General features: G+C 38.2%; 1 protein-coding gene across 1 annotated transcript; it reads right to left on the reverse strand.

Annotated features, from left to right (window-relative positions):
* Positions 1–792: 792 nt before the first annotated feature.
* Positions 793–20654, reverse strand: papss1 (3'-phosphoadenosine 5'-phosphosulfate synthase 1). Its single transcript, XM_077246161.1, has 12 exons — positions 20420–20654; positions 19812–19926; positions 19485–19720; positions 18542–18680; positions 17350–17468; positions 15744–15857; positions 15443–15554; positions 12667–12872; positions 8549–8684; positions 8032–8300; positions 5408–5637; positions 793–2174 (listed from the first exon to the last, which is right to left on the reverse strand). The coding sequence occupies exons 1-12, from the start codon at positions 20477–20479 to the stop codon at positions 2036–2038; spliced, it is 1875 nt and encodes a 624-aa protein (XP_077102276.1). The 5' UTR covers positions 20480–20654; the 3' UTR covers positions 793–2035.
* Positions 20655–20895: the final 241 nt, after the last annotated feature.

Raw genomic sequence — 20895 nt, forward strand, 5'->3', positions numbered from 1 at the left:
ATTCACTTCATGTTCATATTGAAGTCATGTTGAAAGCCCCCACTCGATGATTGATCAAGATCTGGCAGAGGGAAACATGACGGCTGGCACATTTGGACATTTCATCTCTGAACTGGAATCAAAGGAGATGCAGGATATTCCTGAAAGAGTCTGGATTAACCCTAGGTGTCCCACTTTCACAGGGGCACGACTGCATCTGGAGGCCAGCTGGGCTTGTGTGTATTTTCTGATACATTTCATTGACCTTGTACAGCAGCCGCACACGGCACTGTTTAACTGCGGGAACTGGGGGAAAAGTACATTATGATCAGAGATGTTTTATGTCTTTGTCTATGAATCCAGATACATTTGAAAGAGCATCTTTTTCTCGAAGATTTGGCCTTCCATCCACACTGAGATGGCATTTTTGTCCAGAGAAAAATGAGCTTTTTGAAGACGCTTTTGGTTTCATACTAATTGAGTTCGATCCGAACGCATCAGTAAGTGGTGGGATAATTTGCCAATATAGTGACCAATATAGAGAACAGCGTGAGAACTTTATAATGTCTGGTCTCTCGATGTCTGCATCAACTCGTGAGCTTTTATTACGTTTTCCGCATGCGCAGTAAAGTTGATTTAAGCATCTTCCGACATTTCAGTATGGATGAGAAACTTTTGGAAAACACTTGAAATGCTGGTGTGGACGGAGAGCGTTTTTAAACGAAAACAACATTTTCAAATGTATTCGGATTATTGTAACCCTTGATGTGCATTTTGTCTGAGTGAAGTCTTTTAATCGCCATTAAGTTGATGTTTTGTTTTTGTTTTTTTGGTGGAATGCTTTATTAAAAACACTGAGTAAAGAAGGACAATACTGTTAAAAAATAAACAGGACAACTATGAGTTACAAACTGAAGAATATGATCCTTTCTATTCTAATACAATAAACACAAAATAAATACTACAAAGAAAATGCACCTATACCAAAAACAAAGATAAATCATTTTGTTTAACAAAAAACTACATTCAAACAAAGAAATATCGAAACACCATGGTTAGAAATGTTGCTGACTAAACAAATTCTATTTTAGTTATGCCAGTAACTTTCAAAGGACAAACCTCACAGATTTAAATATGTGAAATTTATGTTTGGCTGCTTTGTAAGCAAGAAACAATTGTCCAGATTTCAGAACAAAATGTTGCCTAAATGTACACGAAGAACATACTGTTGTCACCACAAATATTTGCAGACAATTAATTAAACGACAGTTTCCCCCCCAAATTATATCAACAAAAAACAGCGCCTAAAAGAGGGCCGGGCACAAACAACTGTATACGTCACATCCAGGCACACATTCTGGCTTAAAGGATTGTTCACTGTTCAATACTTTAAGCTCTTTTGACAGAATTTGTAACATAATGCTGATTACCACAAAATAATTTCAATTTGTTTCGATATTTCTCTTTTTTTATCCGAGAACATAAGTGCAAAACTTATTAGCCTTACTGACTTTGCAACCTCTATTTTTGCCGTTTAAAAAAAACCATGAGGAAATTATTCTCTACTGTACTTGACAGTATGCCATAAATGCTGTTGATAGAGTTTAATGTGCATTAAAGGCAGAAAAATGCTGTAAATGTAACCGTTTCAATAAAAGCTTATGATCTTTCAGGCAAGTATGGCAATTTTCAAATTGCACGTCTTTCATCCAATTGTAACAGCGATTATAAATTCTAGGGAGAGTACAAGAATATAGATGGAATAATTTACTAATAAAACATTTTGTTTCTATGTTTACAGTATTGTATACTTAAAATGTACCTTTCACAAGCTGATTCGCATTTTCTTTCTTTCTTTTTCAAACTGAACATATAAAAATGCAGCCATAAGACTCAGAACCATGAAACCGACAGTGATTTAATGAGGAAAAATATCCAAAACAGTTCAAGAAGTCCTTTGGGTGGTCCCAACGTTTGTGTTTGTGTGGTTTTTTTTGTGTTTTTTTTACAAACCATGATCTCTTCCTCCTTTTCATGTAACAGAATTACTTCCACCTTAGGCCTTCTCCAAAGACTGGTAGTATTCCTTGAGAACATTCCAGGCTTTGGATGCCATGAAGCCTTCCGGAGGGTTCTGGCCCTCGCGAGCCATCCTCCTCATGCGGGTTCCTGAGATGAAGTCATAGTCCTGGTGTCTGGGTAAAACGAGATGGCGGAGGGAATTTTAAGATGTGCACAGAAAAGGGACAGTGTGGTACCCAATGTGATAAAGAAAATGAAAAAGAAACATAATCTCAGGGTTTGCGTCAGAGATAATAACTAGGTGTTCTACACTGCTCCTTTGTTCGGGACGTTTCGCTCTGGAGAGAGCGATGTAATGTACTCTGAAAAGAGCTCTATGATAAAATATGTTCTCTCAATTGGCTCTTTAAGCCACATAATTCCTTTCAACGGTGCAAAGACGACGAGCTTAACAGGTTGGCTTTACTTCTAGACAAAAATAAATTAGCAAGAAACAGAAATCTAAACTTCAGACCGATGTCATTAAATCCAAACTCTCTGCTACACGTTTTCATTTAAACAAAAGCTTCGAAAATAAACAGTGTGCAAAATGTCTGATAAATAGAGCTAATTAGTCTCCAACAGCACGAATACAACTCGAACGCTAGTCTAAATACAATCCCAAATGGCTCCTACAGATAGGGTTTATTTGTTACGGATTAGTTGTTCTTCAATTAAGACGCAGATCTTATGAAAACAAATTTGCACAGCACACTGAATTTATAAACGTACACTGTTGCACTGCCCTTTCCCTGCCGTAATCACGTTCATTAAACAAACGCTGTCCTTCAGAAAGGCTTTTCAATCTAGACAAGTGAAGCATTTTTATATGGGCTTATAACACTGAATAGTGCATTTGAACAAACCCCTGACCCTAATATAAGGTCTAGCTTTCTATTCATCAATGAGTCCTGAAAAAAAGCATAAAAAAATATTAAGCAGCATGATCGTTTTTAAATGTGATCAGCTTTGCCCTCACACGAATAACTTACATTTTAAAATATATTCAAATAGAAAAGTTAGTTTAGTTAAGTTAAGTAAGGGATAATGTACATTATCCCACTTATTACATGGCTATTTGCCACATAAGTAAATAATTAGACAAAATATTGACTTGAAATATTTTATTAGCTCTTAAAAGTGGAAAGTTCAAACTAGACGGACATTTAAGGGATACGGTACAGTCATACCACGTATTACACGGCATTTCACCTCATAAATAATTATGGGGATTAGAGATATTGATTTGAGATTAAACTGTTTAAAAATCGTACCTGTTTGTTATCTTATTATCCATTACAGTGTACAAGGCAGCAGCTGCTTTTGTATTGAAGAGAGAGCCAGTCTGTGATACCGGATGACATCGTTAAATAACTGTGCACTAAATATTGATTTGACTGAGTTTTATTATTTTATTAGCTCATCGAACGCAAAACTTCCATGAGGAAGACCCGTTCCTACCAAGCGTAAAGCACCGACTTCAGTTACTCGGATGAGCCTGTGTTATCCGTTTTTAACGGTTGTTATTGTGGATGGTACGATTGACCAATCAGAATTATTAAAAAGAAGTATTTCACAGAGTCATGTAATATGTAATGATATTTCACAATATTTAAATTTTTACTGTATTTTTTGGTAAAGGTAATGTTCTCATAGCAACATCCCAGAACACCAGTAACCAACATCCTAGCAAACATCCAGAACACCCTGGCAACCTCTTAGGAACATCCTAGTTACCACCCAAAAACACCCTAGAAACTGGCTAGCAATAACTTATAATAATCAGAATACAAAACCACATACCAAACGCACTAGCAATGAACTAACAAGCATCCAGAACACCCTAGTGACTGGCTAGCAACACCCTAGTAACCACCCAAAATTCCTGCCAAGCAATGCCCTAGCAAGCAGCCAGAACACCTTAGCAATCACCCAATAGTAAGATGCAAATATGATGCATCCTACTACTGGATGGACCCACAACTGATGGTTTATGGAATATTATCACCATTCCACCTGGTAGTCACTTCAATGGGGTGAAGGGGTGGAACACATAAACCCTGACTGCATAGAGAACCGTTAATATGCATTTAAATGAGAAACAGCTTGGACTGATTTCAGCCGTTTTAGAGGAGGACTTTAAGGGGGATGGCTGGCAATTAGGCTAAGCATCCATATTCTTCTCAAATTTGGCCAGGCCCAACACCCTGCTCAAGGAGCAGACGGAACGCCATAAATTTACTAAGGCGCCAAGCGGGGCTCTTTGAAACTCAGACGGAGTGCGAGTCTGCCACCCCAACCCCCTCCAAACGATTGCTGGGATGGAGGAGGGAACTGATGCCAGCAACCTCCAGCCCCACTGTCACCATGACACATGACTTTACATATCAAGGTGAGCAACAATCTCAATACTTAATCATAATGAATGTAGTTATAATTATGGAACGTGACATAGACACTGGAACAGTCCAAAAAACGTGTTATTCCAAACACGCGTGAAACACAAAAGATGATGTTTCACAGAATATCCAAGCTGCTCTTTTCCATATAATGAATAATTTTTAAAATTATTTTATTTTTTAGTATTCCAATCGAATATTCAGTAACATTTGTATGGAATATCTTCAATTTTGTATTGCCCTTTCTGAAGCTTGACAGATGAAAGATTATTTAAAGCTCCATCTTGTTTTGTTGCTGTTGTTTTTCCATGGAAAAAATAGCCACATATGGTTTTGGAATGACCTGAGGGTGAGTAATTGATACAATTTTCATTTTTCTTTGGTAAACTACTCCTTTAAACTCTGTGTGGGATGTGCATTTGCATAAAGATCATTCAACATTAAAAGTCCCCAGATCTTCCAGTCAGTTTTGCTGCATGTTGACATGCTGCATGGTCTTCATCAGGGACGACTGAAATGCCTGTTAACTTGATAGCGGTGGGCGCTATTAATTGCAAGACAAGACGAAAAATGCATGATTTTCGTTAGTCATCTTCCGCAGCATTTGCACAGCGCCAGAGGAATGATGGCAGATCTCCACTTCTAAATGACTTCAAAGAATGGAGCAAAGCCATAGAATTTGGTAAAAGCACACAACAACAAAACATTTCCTGTTATTCTTGGCAACACGGTTCGGAATCGAGGAAGCCTGACATGGAGGGAAGTTCAACTCAAGATGATAGTCTGTTTGAATATGTATATGAAGTAAATTCATGTTTTCAGTTTAACGCCACGTCAATATGTCCCAAGTCATCAAGTCTCAAACTTGATTAGATTTGATCCTTAAAGACACTCGACTTATTTTGTGTAATTACTTTCTGTTTACAAAAAGGAAGACAAATTAAATGGGGAAAAATAAATAAACTTACTTTTTGGGGTCATAAAAATCCATGGCCTTCTTGACTTTATTGTAGGCTGCCACTTTGAAAGGCACAATTTCCAACGATATTAGTCCAGGGGCCATGGTGAGAACTTTGGCTCCGTGGGAGGGCTCGTAGAGGTCTTTACCTGTGTCTGGATGAGGCATTCCTGCGGGGTCACGGCCCACTATGTAAAAGTTGGCCCCGGCCACCATTCGGGCCCTGCAGTGCCACTGGACCTGTTGGAAACAGTTCAAGTGTATTACATTTTTACTTTAAACCTAATCAACTAGAGTGTTAGTTCAAACAGTCCATGTTCTTTATTCTGTGGAACACAAATTAAGTGAGAATGTTTGGAAAAGAGGAGTGTGAAAATGAAAGTGAATGATGACTAGGGTTGCTGATACCAAAAAAGACAAAACAAGCACCATAAAATATCATAAAAGAACTCGATAAAATTTGTACACCATATTCTAAGTCTTCTGAAACCATAAAATATTTTTGTGGAATATTATAATTCACTTGAAATCTTCCCCTCAATGTCATTCTCAAATGTCATTCACATTTGTGTCCATTTGAATATGAATAAAACAGGTTTGACGTCAATTGGTTCTCGCATGTCATTTGAGAGTGCCCACGACAGGAAGATTTTCAGCATCTAATTTCAATTTTGATCTTTTACTCAGACAAAACTGCTGCGTGTTTTTAGAAAATTTTGAAAAGTCAAACAGATAGCAACAGAAAAATAAATCTGTGCTTAACTTCTTTTGTGTTGTTAATGAAAGAAAAAAGGTTTGAAACAACATGAGTAAATGATGACAGATTTCATTTTTTTGATGAACAATCCTACACTTAAATTTGGGGGTACAATAATGATGTAAAACAAATGGAAATTTTGTTTAAATGGAAATTTTGTTTAATGACACGGATATGTCTGTGTCATGAAGCAAATGTCTACGGACAATATGTCAGAACATATTTTGAAATAAGTGAAAACATATTTGGATGGACACATGATTAGAATTGGCCTGCACTACCTAAGCTAATTCTTTTCTGTGGAGTCAGCTTGTCCCTTACTTCCTTTTCATAACTCAATGAGGTGACCGACTGCATCCTGTGGGCTGCTTTAGTCTTACAGACTCTGTCTGCTCCCAATAAAATGTTTAATGTCCCTGGCCACATGATTAAAGAACAACAGACTTCAAAATAGCCAAGGAACACTACACCAGAAACAATTTTTGTCAGAAGAAAGCCCTGTTTGTCCTTGTTATGTGTGTGTGTGTGTGTGTGTGTGTGTGTGTGTGTGTGTGTGTGTGTGTGTGTGTGTGTGTGTGTGTGTGTGTGTGTGTGTGTGTGTGTGTGTGTGTGTGTGTGTGTGTGTGTGTGTGTGTGCAAATGGATCATAGAGGGACACCACTGTCCTCTAAACACTTTGGTTCTGTTTAGAGCCACTTCAGGAGACACAAATCAATTCCTACTGCAAAGTCCAGAGATGCATGATGCCCGCAAGAAGAGACTGTCCCTGTTGTCTTCAGCCTCCAGCACAGGTTAGGTGGAACGGATCACCAATCACGTGTACCCTCGATGATTTAAGAAGGAATGTGCCCTGCGCAAGTTTCCACACCACTCACTTTCCATACTACAGTTCATTGACCGCAAACGCTATTTTAATTATCGTTCTTAGCAAAAAGCACATTTGATAGAGCTTCTTTCTCTAAAACACTGCATATGTCAAGCAATTCCTAAAGTATCCAAGTATGGGATACTTAAGGATTTACATATTGAGGAAGATCGCTAAGGTTACAAGGCTAAATTGAATCCGGCGTCTCAAAACGACCAGCTACCAACTGCAGAAAAAATGGTCTTGGGGGATTTTAGTATATAGTAATATATATGGTGGTAAGCCTCAGGGGTCTGTTTGTGACACTCCTGTATATTAGGGCTAAGATAAATCAAATGTGGAGGATAAAATACTTTGATGTATGATTCAATTGGTTTCAGGCCCTAGTTAAAGTTCTCTATCTTTTGTATGTGGGACTTTTATGTTTGGTGTAGAAACATCCTGTGGTTGGCAAAATGGACTTTTATTTTGACAGGAGAGCACCTTAGAGGAGGAAGGCCTTGTTGAGTAGAAAAGTAGTTTTGAGCCAGGAGGTGAGGTGATTCGGTATGATACAGACAGTTTGGTGTTTTTTAGCCTTCTCATTTGAAGTCGATCATGGATTAATTACCCATTGAAGTTCAAGAGAAGACTTGGGTTTTTTTGGTATTTTTGCCATTTCATCACGTTTGGAGGATTAGTATCATGTTTTTTCCCTGGACATTTGGATTAATTTTCTTTTGGGCTCAAGGACTGAGGATTCATGTATAAGGACAATGTTTCTCACGCATGGACTATTTGATCAAGGACTCTCGGATAAGTGACAATTTTTCTGATTTGACTGTTATCAATATACATTGTTGGTTATCCTGCTTAGGACTGTCTTTGTTTGATCGCAAATATTAATACAGTTTTTTCATCATTATTCATTCTTGCCTTGTGAGTGCCCTGGACTTTAAAGTGACTTCTGGTTTACTTAGGTTGCAAGCCAAGATTGTTACATGTTCTTGGTCCCTTTTCATTCCACACTAACCTCTGTGGGGCCGGCATACATCATCGGTGAGGGAAAAATGGCCACTATGGTGGAGTTGGGATCAAGCAGCCCTTCCTCCAGCACAGCTGCATGCTGTTTCATGCGCCAGGCCAGTGGTACGTCATCATCTTTGGTCCAGCCTCCCAGCGGGTGCAGCAGAAGCACGGGGCGGCGGTAGCCACGTTCAATTAGACGTCGCTGTGTGTCCTGCATGAGCAGCGCGTGGCCATTATGCACTGGGTTCCGCAGTTGGAAGGCAAAGACAGCATCTAAAAATGAGAGAAGAGTGTTTAATATCTCTTAACTAGCCATAAATATAATTTTATTGCAGCAAAGTTAATATACATAGCAATGCAAGTCTATGGTAATACAATTAAAATCCATACATTAGTTTGCATTAAAACTAATGTAATAGGAAATGTATGTGTTCACAGTTTGAGGGCAAGGCAACTTGCAACACCCAACACACTAGTCAAAACTGTCTCAAAAGGAGCAATTACTGAGTGTTGTTCCATACCTGCGTTCATCTCTTTAAACTTCTGTTTGAGTTCGGTTGGTGTGAGCCTGTAACTATCCAGCCCGTCGTTCCAGTAGATCCGATCCAGCACTTGGACATCACCTCCGACCAGCCAGTCTCCGCTCTCCATCACCATCTGTGGAAAGATCATCAGAAACAACAGCAATGAACTTCCAACCTCATCTGTACAATGTTGTTGGACAAACTGTCACAATTGCACTCTCTTTCTTTCTATGTAAAGCTTGAGGAACATAACAATCCCTCCAGATTCTGAGAGCCAAATGATACATGCACGAACATTTAAACTTAAAATTTCAGCATGGTGGTTTGGGGTAAGAAAGTGGTCTAATATAGCTAACCCTGACTGAATGTTCACATTGTAGCATATTCTGGCCACAAAATGTCCACTAACACTGAAGAAACTCTTTAAAATTGGCAAACACAGTTGGGGACAGTTAGTTCTGAAACAGGAAAATATACAAAAAAAACACAAAACTCTTGTATTCATTTCAAAGATTTTATGTCATGAACCTTGCAAACATTGAGAAACCCAAATAGGTCTTCCTCAAAAATGCTAATTGTAACAGCCTGAAAACTTAAGAAGTAAATACAACTTTGATTCCAGGCACAAGTTTGACAATCTTAGAAAGCTCTAAAAGCAAGATGTCATTCCCAAATTTGGGACTCAACAGACTCTGGTTTATTAGCTTGAATTTCTAAACATTAATCTTTAAAAACAAAACTACCATATCAAATCAGGCTAGAACTCTTGGCTGCTTTTACCTATATTTTACCTTCAGGAGGTCTTCGCTGGCATTGGCTGAGCCGCTAACTTGGCCAGGGTTAAGAAGCAGTAAAGTATGCTAAGGAGATCACAGCTTGCAGCAGATTCGGGGCCGCTAGGATGGAGAATACCGTTTCACAAGACTTGCATCTATTGATTTGACTTGACAGCAGCACTGGTGGCTCGAGAACTTTATGTGCAAGTATGTGATCATATTAAGCAATCTTGGAGAGGCCTGAAAGCAGTGAATGTTAATAAAATGCTTCATAAGTTGCATTGCGTTTGCATTTGAAGACTGAATGCATGTGTGGCTGTCATTTTCTGGCCACAGTATAGCAACAGTAGCAGCCGTTTATTTAATTTATGTTGCAGAGGCTGGCGATGGAAAAACTCAGTGAGCGATCTGTTGGCACTACATCACTAAATCAACTCTATTAGCTGTCATAGAAAATAATTGAGCACTGCACCCCTTTCAATGAGGGGAAAAAACATAGATAATGCAATTAAGTTAATGCTCTCAAGTCTGGTTAACATCCCCCCCCCCCTCCCCCATACCAAATCTCAAAATGTGGACTCAGCTGTCAGACTGACAGATGAAATAAACAGGAAAAGAGTATTTACCACACGTAATGGAGGCCGGTTTTACAGCCCCTCTGATTGACGTGCTTCAGCAGACGGAGTTTAACATACAAACCAGACATTGTGAAGTAATGAGATGAACTATTCTGTGAACTTATAATCACATTTTTAATCACATATTCCACATTCATAAGACCAAATTTTCCCATTTTGGGCACTCTGTAAAAATATTAATCAAACAGATGTTCAGACTTTTGGGGGGTTTCAGTGTAAGTGATATTAATGATCATGTAAAATGAAAACAGACATGACGGTAGTTCCAGCTCGAGCCTTCACAGAACTTATGGAAGAAACTGAAGTACAATCACTTCAATAAGATATGGAATTCGCAAGCTGTTTTCTATGGATGCAACAATAATAAAATTCTGGATGATATATTTAAATTATATGCTATCAAAAAGGTCAAATAAAGCACACTAGAAATAAAATGAGAGAGTTATTCTCACATCAAGAGTTATTTAATGATTAGCATTTTAAAAGATTAGATGTAAAAATAGATGTAAATGAGCATGCATAATTAAATATATATTAGTCAATATTACAATAATTTTATTACAACCATTTTAAAAGTTCATCTGTAAATGTAACTTTAAAAAAACGCATATTCAATAGGATAGATGTATATTTTTGTATAATTTAATAATCAATCTTTTTTGTTTGGCTTGTTTATGGACTGTGATAAATCTAAACTTCATTACGAGAATGCCATTGAGCAACAGAACACTGTAAATAAAACGAAAGCTGATTGCTAGAAACTTCATTATGTGCAGTTTCTTTCTTGGGTCTGGAGATGGGTTTATTTGTGACCGTAGGCGAGCAGACAGACGGGGCCATTCCAGAGTCCGAAAGCTCTCCATTGGCGCCCATTAGTGCGAGCTGGAGCAAAGCGGAGCCATTAAAGTCCACCTAAGCCCACAATCCCTACTTACAGATGGAAACAATTGTTCAGTATTTACTCTGCGAGATTTGTAAGAGGAAGGTGAGGGGAAAGGAGGGGAGTTGAGCGCCACTTGCCTAAACACTGTTTGGATAGAACGCAAGGCGAGAAATCCAACTAAAACACATGTGTGAAATGAAGGAGGTCAAGGAATAAAGAGATTACTAAAGCGAGGACTGAACAAAGATGAGAGAGAGAGAGAGAGAGAGAGAGAGAGAGAGAGAGAGAGAGAGAGAGAGAGAGAGAGAGAGAGAGAGAGAGAGAGAGAGAGAGAGAGAGAGAGAGAGAGAGAGAGAGAGAGAGAGAGAGAGAGAGAGAGAAAGAGAGACCCTGTTTCCACAGACCCAGTGAGGGCATCGTGGCTCTGTCTTCTGTCAAAGTGCAGTCCAAGGAAAGCTTGGCAATGAGAGCGCACAGGGCTCTATTAAAGCATCAGGTCAGCTGTTTCCCACTAGATATCCATGACTTTACCTTCAAAAATGGGACTTAAGCGGAAAATCTCCTCTTTTAAATACAATTGCAGAAAGAAAAAAATGTACAGCAAAAAACTACATCGTTGTGGTCCCCAAATATCAAGTCCCTTCTGAAATGCCTTTTTTCAATCATTTTATCCCTAATATGGAGGATACTTTAGTCTTGAGCTATAAATTCTGTAGAGCAACAGTTTGGGGTTCTGAACCCAAAAAAAAGCAATTATATTTGCTCATGAACATTCATAAATAGCAATGAAGCAACAGGCAGTCTTGCACAATTCTGCGCTTGTACCATCGGACAATGTGTTCCCATAAAGGGTGCCCGGTGCCAGACAGGTGAAAAGTGATGCGATAATGGATCATGCTGTTGAATCACTGTGATTCTGCTTTCATATTTACATGTATGTGTGCTAAACAGTGCTCTCATTCACAGCAGGCTTATAATCGGGACTTTCCAGGTGGTTCGTGAGTCAGAAAAGAAAGAAAGGGAGGGAGCTGACAACAAAAATTAGATACAGGGCAATGTTAATCCTTTTCAACTGCTTACATAAGATAAGAAATCTCATTGGTCCAAAATCAAGCTCCAGATAGTTTGTATAAATGCATTCAAACACCATGTCGGAATTAGCATAATAATATAAAATTATTATAAAAATGCACTCACGTCCTCGTAGAACTTGAAATTACATAACTGCTTTTGTAATTTGTAACAATTACTTGTAAACTGATATTTCTGAGAGCTCCAACTCAAAATGGCAGTGGCTCCAGCAGGAAAATGTAGTAATGGAGTTATATATTGTCATAATTCTTTTTTTAAAATTCCTATACTTAACTTTTATTAATCTATTAATAATAAAAGATCAATTTGAAAACAAAACGACAGACATACAATGAATTTTAAAGTTGCTAGCAGAGTTGGAATAACCATCTCATGTCCCACTAAATAAACTATAAATTAATTAATTAGGCATTTGCATAATGTGTTGTATTGTGGTTTTGTCTGATTAATCAAGTTACACAGATTCATTTTAGCGTTAACAGTGTTGCCATATAAAAGCATAATTCCGAGGATGTGAACAGCTCCAGTACAGCTCCAACAGATCCAGTAACTACAGTAATTATGACATAGTGTGGACAAAGAATAAATTAAAATCAATCAAATATGCTCTAATTGGGTGTTACTGTGTTGGGTCACGCAGATCTAACGCTTTCTTGTTGCCTAGTTAGAACACAGTATTCATAATCTACTAAACATGCAGGTTTTTGTCCATATTTGACCTCTGACCTTGATGTATGGATGATCCTTGCAGGTGGTGCCCCACTGCCGGGAACAACGCTCTTCCTTGCGGTGCTCGTAGAACTCTGGGTTTCGTAGGATGGCGACTCTCCGTCCACCGTAGGCCAGCGCAAACGCGGTGCTGCCGTCCAGACGCCCTTTGTCGGAGCTTGAGACGGGGAGGACCACCGGCACCGACAGGTTAATAACACCGCCTACGAACAGAGGTCAGATGCACGGCACATACATCAAACAAGCCGAGACTTTGAGAAATTGACAGCTTTGAAAGGACTAAAGGGGAACAGTTAAGGATCTATGGGGCGAGATAAGGGAAAGAACTCTGAATGTCAAAGTGGCGAAGAAAGCAAGAGGTCCTACACCTTGATTAAAGCAATATGAGCGGGAAGCTTTTAAAATCCATTTTCAGAATATAACACACAGACATCATAGCAGAAACAGCTGTTTTCCATAAGAAAGAGCCCTGTGAGTGTCCCATTTCAGCTCAATCCAAATTAAACTAGTATCAGGCAGTAAGATGCACAAATCTGTCTGTTATATTCATAAAGACGCCAGTCTGGTCCAACAAGAGTCCAATTGACGTATTGTAAGGATCAAAATAATAACACAAGGTGTGATGTACAGTAATCAAGTCTAATGATGCTGATGTAATGCATGAACAACTAACGACTTTCTCTGGCTGTATTTCTGTCATATCCAAAGTCAAAGGTCTACTAGGCCCACTTTTTATCTTAATAGGTGCTTGAGTGTCAATCCATACCATGAACACAAATTTGAATACTAGGCAAGACAACACACGGCAGAGCATTACTAGGTCGTAAAACTAAATTGACACTTTTTGGAAACTCAAGCATGATGTGGGAAATTGCTGTAATTACCCAGTTTTATAAATGCGAGGAACACGCTGTGGTTTAAAAAGCCATTCACACATTTGTTGTTCTCGTAATCAAAAGGAAGTCGCCTTCTTTTTTTCAGACGATCCTGTTTCTAAAAAGCCCAAACATCCTTGAAAGCATGTGATCAACCTAAACCAAAAGCCCTCCATTAAAATTACAATAACTCTTTTATTTCTACCACTAATTGTCATTTCAAATCCACTCACAGAGCCCTACGCCGCCTTCACACTGGCAGTTGAAATCAGCTCTGTAATACGCAATACGCCCCAAGCGGACGTCGTACTACACCGGTGAAAAGCGTCGGAAGCGAGTAGAACAAAAATGTTGAGAGATTAGAAAGGTTGATTCTGTCAGTGTCAGAATGTACAGTTCTGTATGATCTCTCTGATGAAGGTTATAGAGACATAAAAATAATTATACATACGAGAATTATACAATTTTATACCACGGGCTTTTTAAATACTCCATTCTGATTGGCTGGAAGGTGTGCAGTAAAAGCGTTTAATGCACAGGTAGTTCCAGTCAGTTTGATTACAGTTCGAAATTAATCCACTACTATAAACATTGGTAACCATAGTAACACAGTTACACTTGCAAACAGAGTGAGAGATACATATGAAAACGTTTATTTAGATAGGCTAAATGGATGATTTTTGCATATCGTTTAATTTGTATGGTGAATATGGCAATTTTGAGAAATGGGCCCAGGCACAAGACGAAATAGAAGACTTGGAGAAGATGTTGAATGACAAAAAGCGGCACAAAGAATTAACACCGACAGAGCTAGATAAGATCGAAGACGACAAAGATGAGGTCAATGCGAAAAAGACAACTAAATGGGCTAACTGCCGCTGGAATTGTCAGATAGGAACCGTCCGTAGCCTTTCGCAAGAGTTACATTTTTTGAACGCATCGACACGATTTTCTTTGCACCGCACTAGTTCGGACACGTTTCGGACCCATTCGCATGCGGTCGGCGAATCTCCATAGGAAATGAATGACTTCCGGTCGTTTCGGATCCGTATCGGAGCTGATTTCAACTGCCAGTGTGAAGGCGTGTGAAGGCGGACGCTTAAAACACTGATATATTAGATTATTAATAATAGCTTGTTCAGTGGTCCATCATAGTTCACCCACAAAAGAAAATCCTGTCATTATTTACTCACCTTCATGTTGTACCAAATCCATAAGTTTCCTGAGGAGTTTCAGTAACACTTTATTTTTATTTTACAGTCCTGTTCTCCATGTACATACTATGTACTTATTATAGTTATTACAATAACTGGGTAATAACCAAGTATTAACCCTGAACCTACCCCTAAACCTAACTGATGTAGTTACCTTATATTAACCAGTACTTTCTTAGGTAAGCACACTAAAGTACACATACTGTAAAATAAAGTGCAACTGGACTTTCTGTCCAGGTAACCAAAACTTTAAAGATCCAAAAAAGTGTTGTAAAACAAATCCATAATAATCGTGGTTTCACTGAAAATATTTTTTTTTGTGTGTTTCAAAGGTTAAGTCTTATTTACTTAAGTCTTATTGGTTGGGAGCGCTGTGAGGGGAGCCATGTTTTGAAGTACTGTACCTATAAGATGTACAAAATATTTCTAAAAATGTGTTTCCACTCTGTCATCATGATTTACTAGTTGTCAATTAAATCTGTATTACAAAAAAATAGTAGAAAAATGAAGGAAATTATTTCTAAAATCACTTTTGAATGTAATAAGCCAGTAGGAAAAAAGTGAATTGCACTGTCTAATGTCGCCATCTGGTGTTGCACTCAGAAAACACAGCACATAAAAAAGAAATCCAAGCCTAAAAGTATGCCACGAGAAGACGGTGTTAGTGTTAAATTATGCGTTTACCATCGAGCAGACAGTTGAAGTGAAGACACTGTAGGAACTCTCTCTCCCTCATGAAGCCGTTCAAAGGAGTAGCCCAGCCCTCAGCCAGCACCTGAACCCACTGCATGTCCACCTAACCCACCAACAGACAACAGATTTTAGCTTTTAAACTGAATAAGCACTGAAAAAAACATCTTTTAGATTGTTTAAAACCAATATAGATCAGAAGATGTTTCAAGTTCATTACAGCCAATAGTCACAATGGATTTGCAGGCCATCATCTGAAGGCGGCTGAATTTGAGTGACAGTCGAAGAGCGATACCTTGGTGATCTCCACTGCTGGAAGAGACTCTGCATCAGCCTTGGCCAAGTCCAGCTTGTTCTCCGGCACGTAGAGCTCCTTGACCTCATAGGACGCGTCCACAGGCACGATATCCTACAGAAGGTGAAGACATTATCACAGAGACATCAATGTAATTTATATCAAAGTATGATGAAAGCATCTAGATAAGGTGTTAAAGGGGTCATCGGATGCAAAATTCACTTTTATATGGTGTTTGCATGTAAATGTGTCTTTGCAGTGTGCAGACACACCACCATACAATAAAAAAACTATTCGCTCCTTTTTTTATATAATCAAAAAGCCTAAACACTGTCAATAATTAAGCCGTTTGAATTTTCTGAGCAATATGACATCATATTGCTCATGCTCCGCCCACGACCACTGACGGACTGTCCCGTATTAGCATATTTCCCCATATCATATATCGCCCCATTGGGGTGAGCAGTTCATTATCATTTAAAGAGAATGTATATCGTATATCATTTAAAGAGACATGCACCGAAACGGGTATCTGTGAACAGAGCTGTTTTTGAGGAGGTAAAAAGCTTGTTTTTTTACACAACCATTGAGGAATTTTAAGCAAAGTGTGTTACAAACTTTACACAAAGACCCTAAAGATTCATACCAACTTGAGCAAAGTTGCAATATTTTCTGTGTTAAAAAAACTGGCCTTAAATCATGAAATAAGGATGCAAAAGTTTGTTAATAAGGGTGCAAATGAATAACCCCATCATCTTAGAGTTTGATATCACAATAGAGTAATTGTCACATTAGAATCTAATCTGACAATGACTCTATTGTGACATCCAACTCTATTTGGGATTGTAGCTATATTTGGAATACAAAGTTTACATGGATGTTGTAAATATGATGATCTACACATGCTTGTTTTTTATTTCCTGGGTGTTTCAAGATGCTGCCATTGGTTATACAGTATGCTCAGTTTTAGTACTAGTTTTTCACAAACAACGCCATGGAATTGAAAGTGTCGAGCAAGTATTTATAATACAACAACACTTTTGTTTTATCGGTCTCGTTTTCATTCCAAAAAGTAATACATTTATTCAGCAAGGACAAAGCAAAAAAAAAATATATATATATTAAGCCCAACAAATTTTTTCAAGACTAACAATAATCAGAAATGTTTCTTGAGCACCAAATCATCATATTAGAATGATTTCTGAAGGATCGCGCGACACTGAAGACTGGAGTAATGATGCTGAAAGGCAGATTTGCGTCACATGAATAAAATACATTTTTAAAATACAAAACAGTTAATATCTTCTTTCAGTTGATTATGTAAGTGTTTACATGCAACAGATTTCCAAATAAAACAGGCATATTCCAGGGGTAGCAAAAACTGAATCAAGCAATCAGACTGTGGCAGTTACATGACTTGATAATAATCGTAATATTGCCATATTCCAATTGATATCAGTATATACATGTGCATGTAAATGAGAAAAACTTCTGTAGCAAGAGATGTTTTACCGCTGCAACAATCAGACATTTAGATTACAAACTCTCAAATAGAGTTTCAAACGGAATTCAGTTTCATTTTTATGAATGAACGGAGTGAACGTACCCTCTCCTGCAGGAGGTCCAGGAGCTGCTGGATGCACTCGTTCACACTGCAAGAATCGGTCTTTAGTACCAGTTCAGGGGCCTCTGGCTTCTCATACTCAGAGTCTATTCCTGTGAAACCTGAGGACAACAGGAGTAGCCGGTTATATTAAAACGCCAATCCATTCATCAGCAGAAACAGACATGCTTTTGGGATGCACTTCTTGCAAACAGTTCTTCATTCAATGGGACTGAAAACAGTGAAGTTTTCCACAGTAATGCTGGAAGGATTTATCATTTTTCCTTCACCGTATAAATCAGCTCAAATGTGCTGTGCATGTATCAATTAATATACGCATGTGAATAAGACACTCACTGCTATAAAAATCACACATTAATCTGAAAGTTGCTAACATGTCATGATGAGAATGAGAGTAACTTTCAGAGCAGTGTTTCCTGTGTCACTCTTCATCTGATTGGCCATTATTGAATTTGCAGGGCCACGGCAATAAAAAAGAAATTGAACAAAAACAACAGGAAACACTGAGTCAGAGTTACAGTCAAGAGCGAATCAAGTGTGTCCCTGTTTTCCAAGAATCATAGGAAGCTGATTTCCAGATTCTTCATGAAACCGAGAGGGTTGTGATGAATCACCTCTCGTTTCCTCAAAGTTTTTGTGTAACATCAAAAACCTTTAACTTACTCTCAAAAGTACACACTGCTGATATCACATTTGTCTTTCACAAGATGAAGTGTTATCCGCACAAAAAAGGCCACAAGCTCCACTCTTTCATCAACGCTTTTCTGGTGTTTTTCTTTTCAGACAAAACATTTCGTCCTCCTTCAGTGCCTGAGAACATCCCAGGGCCCTTGTCTTGTCTAACATTTAACATATTTCTGCACAATCAGGTTTGCAAGATCTTTGCAAAATTGAAGAGGATGCTTTGAGTTTATTGACAGCACACAAATCAATTTAGATTTAAAACTTTAGGACTCATTGCCCTTTAAATTACATAAAATTAAATTAAATTAAATTTTGAATTACATTCAATTGACACTGACATCAACTGAGATGAAGTCCAAACAAAATTGAAATATGTGTAGTTTGAATATGAATAGTAACCATTGTATTTCATGTGGACATTTGCAGCAGACTACAAAAAAACTAAAATGATTTGAGTTGGATATGCAAAAAAAAAACATGATTGTTTTACCTCTGATTTCTCCAGCTCTAGCCCTCTTATAGAGTCCCTTCACATCTCTCTGCTCACACACATCCAGAGGAGCATCTACAAACACCTCAAAGAACGGAAGACCAGCAGCTTCATGGATCTTCCTGGCATTCAGGCGGTCCTGGGGCCAAAACAATATTAATCAAAATGTTTTAAGCCTAAAATTTCTCTCTAATGCCTCTAAATTACCAAAATGATCCAAACTTTGCTGAAACCTGTTGTTTTAGATTGCACACAATCCACTGCATGCCTTCTGTCTGATATACAAGTATAAAATAGTTTATACTTTTTATCTTTAATTATTTTGTAGAGTAAACATAAGAATAACTTTCCTATCAAAAAATCACATTAACTGGACTAAAGCAACTTAGGTTTACTTGATCATCCATACATAATTTTTTTGAAAACGCATGTTAAAATGTATCAAATATGATACAACAGGCTATTGAGGAACTTGTTTGTTTATTTCAAAATTATTTATTCGTCTCTCAATCATCATTATATTGCATTACATTACACATTTCACCACTTGCAATAAAAACTACAGAGTTTTGATCTTAAAACTAAGAATTTAAATATAATCCTCCTGAGATACACTGGAAGATATCGAGTGACAACTATTTATATGCATTTTATGTTGTCATGCTGCTATAAAAAAATCTCTTTGATTTACTGTACATTACAAGCCATGTAAATAACATTTGCACCAAATTGACTATTTTTGCTCAGTTTGCAAAATTGATGTATTTTTTCCTCCTCATGCATGAGCTCCATATTCTCACTTTATCAAATGATATGGTTCATAAAAGCCTGATGTGTCAAATATGACACAAAACGGGTTCAATAAACAGATTTTCTATTATTTGATATGTCAGGCTTTACATGGTTAAGAAGTCTTATACACAAATATCCCTATGTTTCTCACCCTGCTGTATGGGGAAATGAAGCTGGCGATACACACAAGCCCCGCGTCAGCAAACAGTTTTGCCACTTCCGCGATACGGCGAATGTTCTCCTCGCGGTCCTCAGGGCTGAAGCCCAGGTTCTTATTGAGGCCCTGCCTGATGTTATCTCCATCCATAGTGTAGCAGGGGATGCCATGACACACCAGATACTCCTCCAGAGCCATGCTGACCGTCGTTTTACCAGCACCAGACAAACCTGAGGATGCACAACAGAGCGGTCCTCATATTTACTGAACATTTTGGACACACACAACCATGAAGACAAAATCACGTCATTCATGTTCTACCTGTAAGCCACACCGTGCATCCTCGAAATCCTCCTCTAGTGCCGACTACTTGTCCACGCTTGTTTCTGCTCACATGATGGGCTTGGTATGTCACATTGGTGGCTCTTTGCATCCCCTGCACAAATTGCAGATTTAAAAAAATACAAAATTCATAAATAATATAATATATATATAACGTGGTACTGAATTATTACCATATCTTTGTACTATGGTATTTACATTATAATCCAAAGACTACCATGGTACATGTCCAAGAAGTCATGTTAGAATTATAGTAACGTTACATGTCCAAACAGTGATGATACCCGTACTTGTGATGTCAGAAATGCTGTAGAAGCACAATAGGTTTTAAGACAGACAATATGCCCAAAATATAAGGATTATATGCATACATCATTTTCATACACTTATAAAAGCCGAGGACCTCCATGACGAGAACGATTATTCTAGATTTCGTTCATATTATGAATTAAAATAGTGTGGGTCAGATGAATCATAATCAAAAACACCATTATTCTTAATAGCACGAGGTGTGGTACTGTAACTGTTCTATATTAGCAATGCAATATATCCCTCAATTTACAGCCGCTACCGTTAACGTTGCTCACCCAACTCTCAGGCGCGTTACTCAGTTTCTGCTTCTTACTCGAGTTCCCAGATGTCTCCATTCTGAGCTGCTGGATTCACACTTTGCAAAAAAATAAATAGTGTAATATATATTTTTGCAGCAGTTGCTTTAATGAAGTGCCGGGTCCACTGTGCGTATTGAACTCCAGAAGAAGGCGTAGAGCTTTACAGGATGCAGCACAGGAAGTGATGGAGGCTCTGACAAGTCCCGCCTCTAGCACGTCAAGACTCCATTCACTTACCAATTGGATTGGTCGGAAAGGCATCCAAGTCGATCGTGATTAGACAGTTAAGAAGTCGTTCATATAGCCGTGGCAACGAAAGCAAACAAGTATCAGGTCAAGGGCGGGACTTGTCAGAATCATAGGTCAGAAGAATACCATTTATGTTTTGTTTTATATTCTCCTGTGTAAAGTGAATTATGTGTTTCATTGACCCAATATCATATATATATATA

This window comes from Siphateles boraxobius, unplaced genomic scaffold (genome assembly GCF_051911475.1).
Source record: "Siphateles boraxobius isolate OS27281-9 unplaced genomic scaffold, OSU_SipBor_1 29, whole genome shotgun sequence".
Classification (NCBI taxonomy): Eukaryota; Metazoa; Chordata; class Actinopteri; order Cypriniformes; family Leuciscidae; genus Siphateles; species Siphateles boraxobius.

What these genes read in the sequence shown, in the direction of transcription:
- papss1 (XM_077246161.1), bottom strand. Translation starts at nt 20,479, where the DNA reads ATGGAGACATCTGGGAACTCGAGTAAGAAGCAGAAACTGAGTAACGCG. An exon ending in TAGAGCTGGAGAAATCAGAG is followed by an intron (nt 17,469 to 18,541) that starts GTAAAACAATCA and finishes TGTTGTCCTCAG; the next exon opens with GTTTCACAGGAATAGACTCT. An exon ending in CTTCAACTGTCTGCTCGATG is followed by an intron (nt 12,873 to 15,442) that starts GTAAACGCATAA and finishes CTCTGTTCGTAG; the next exon opens with GCGGTGTTATTAACCTGTCG.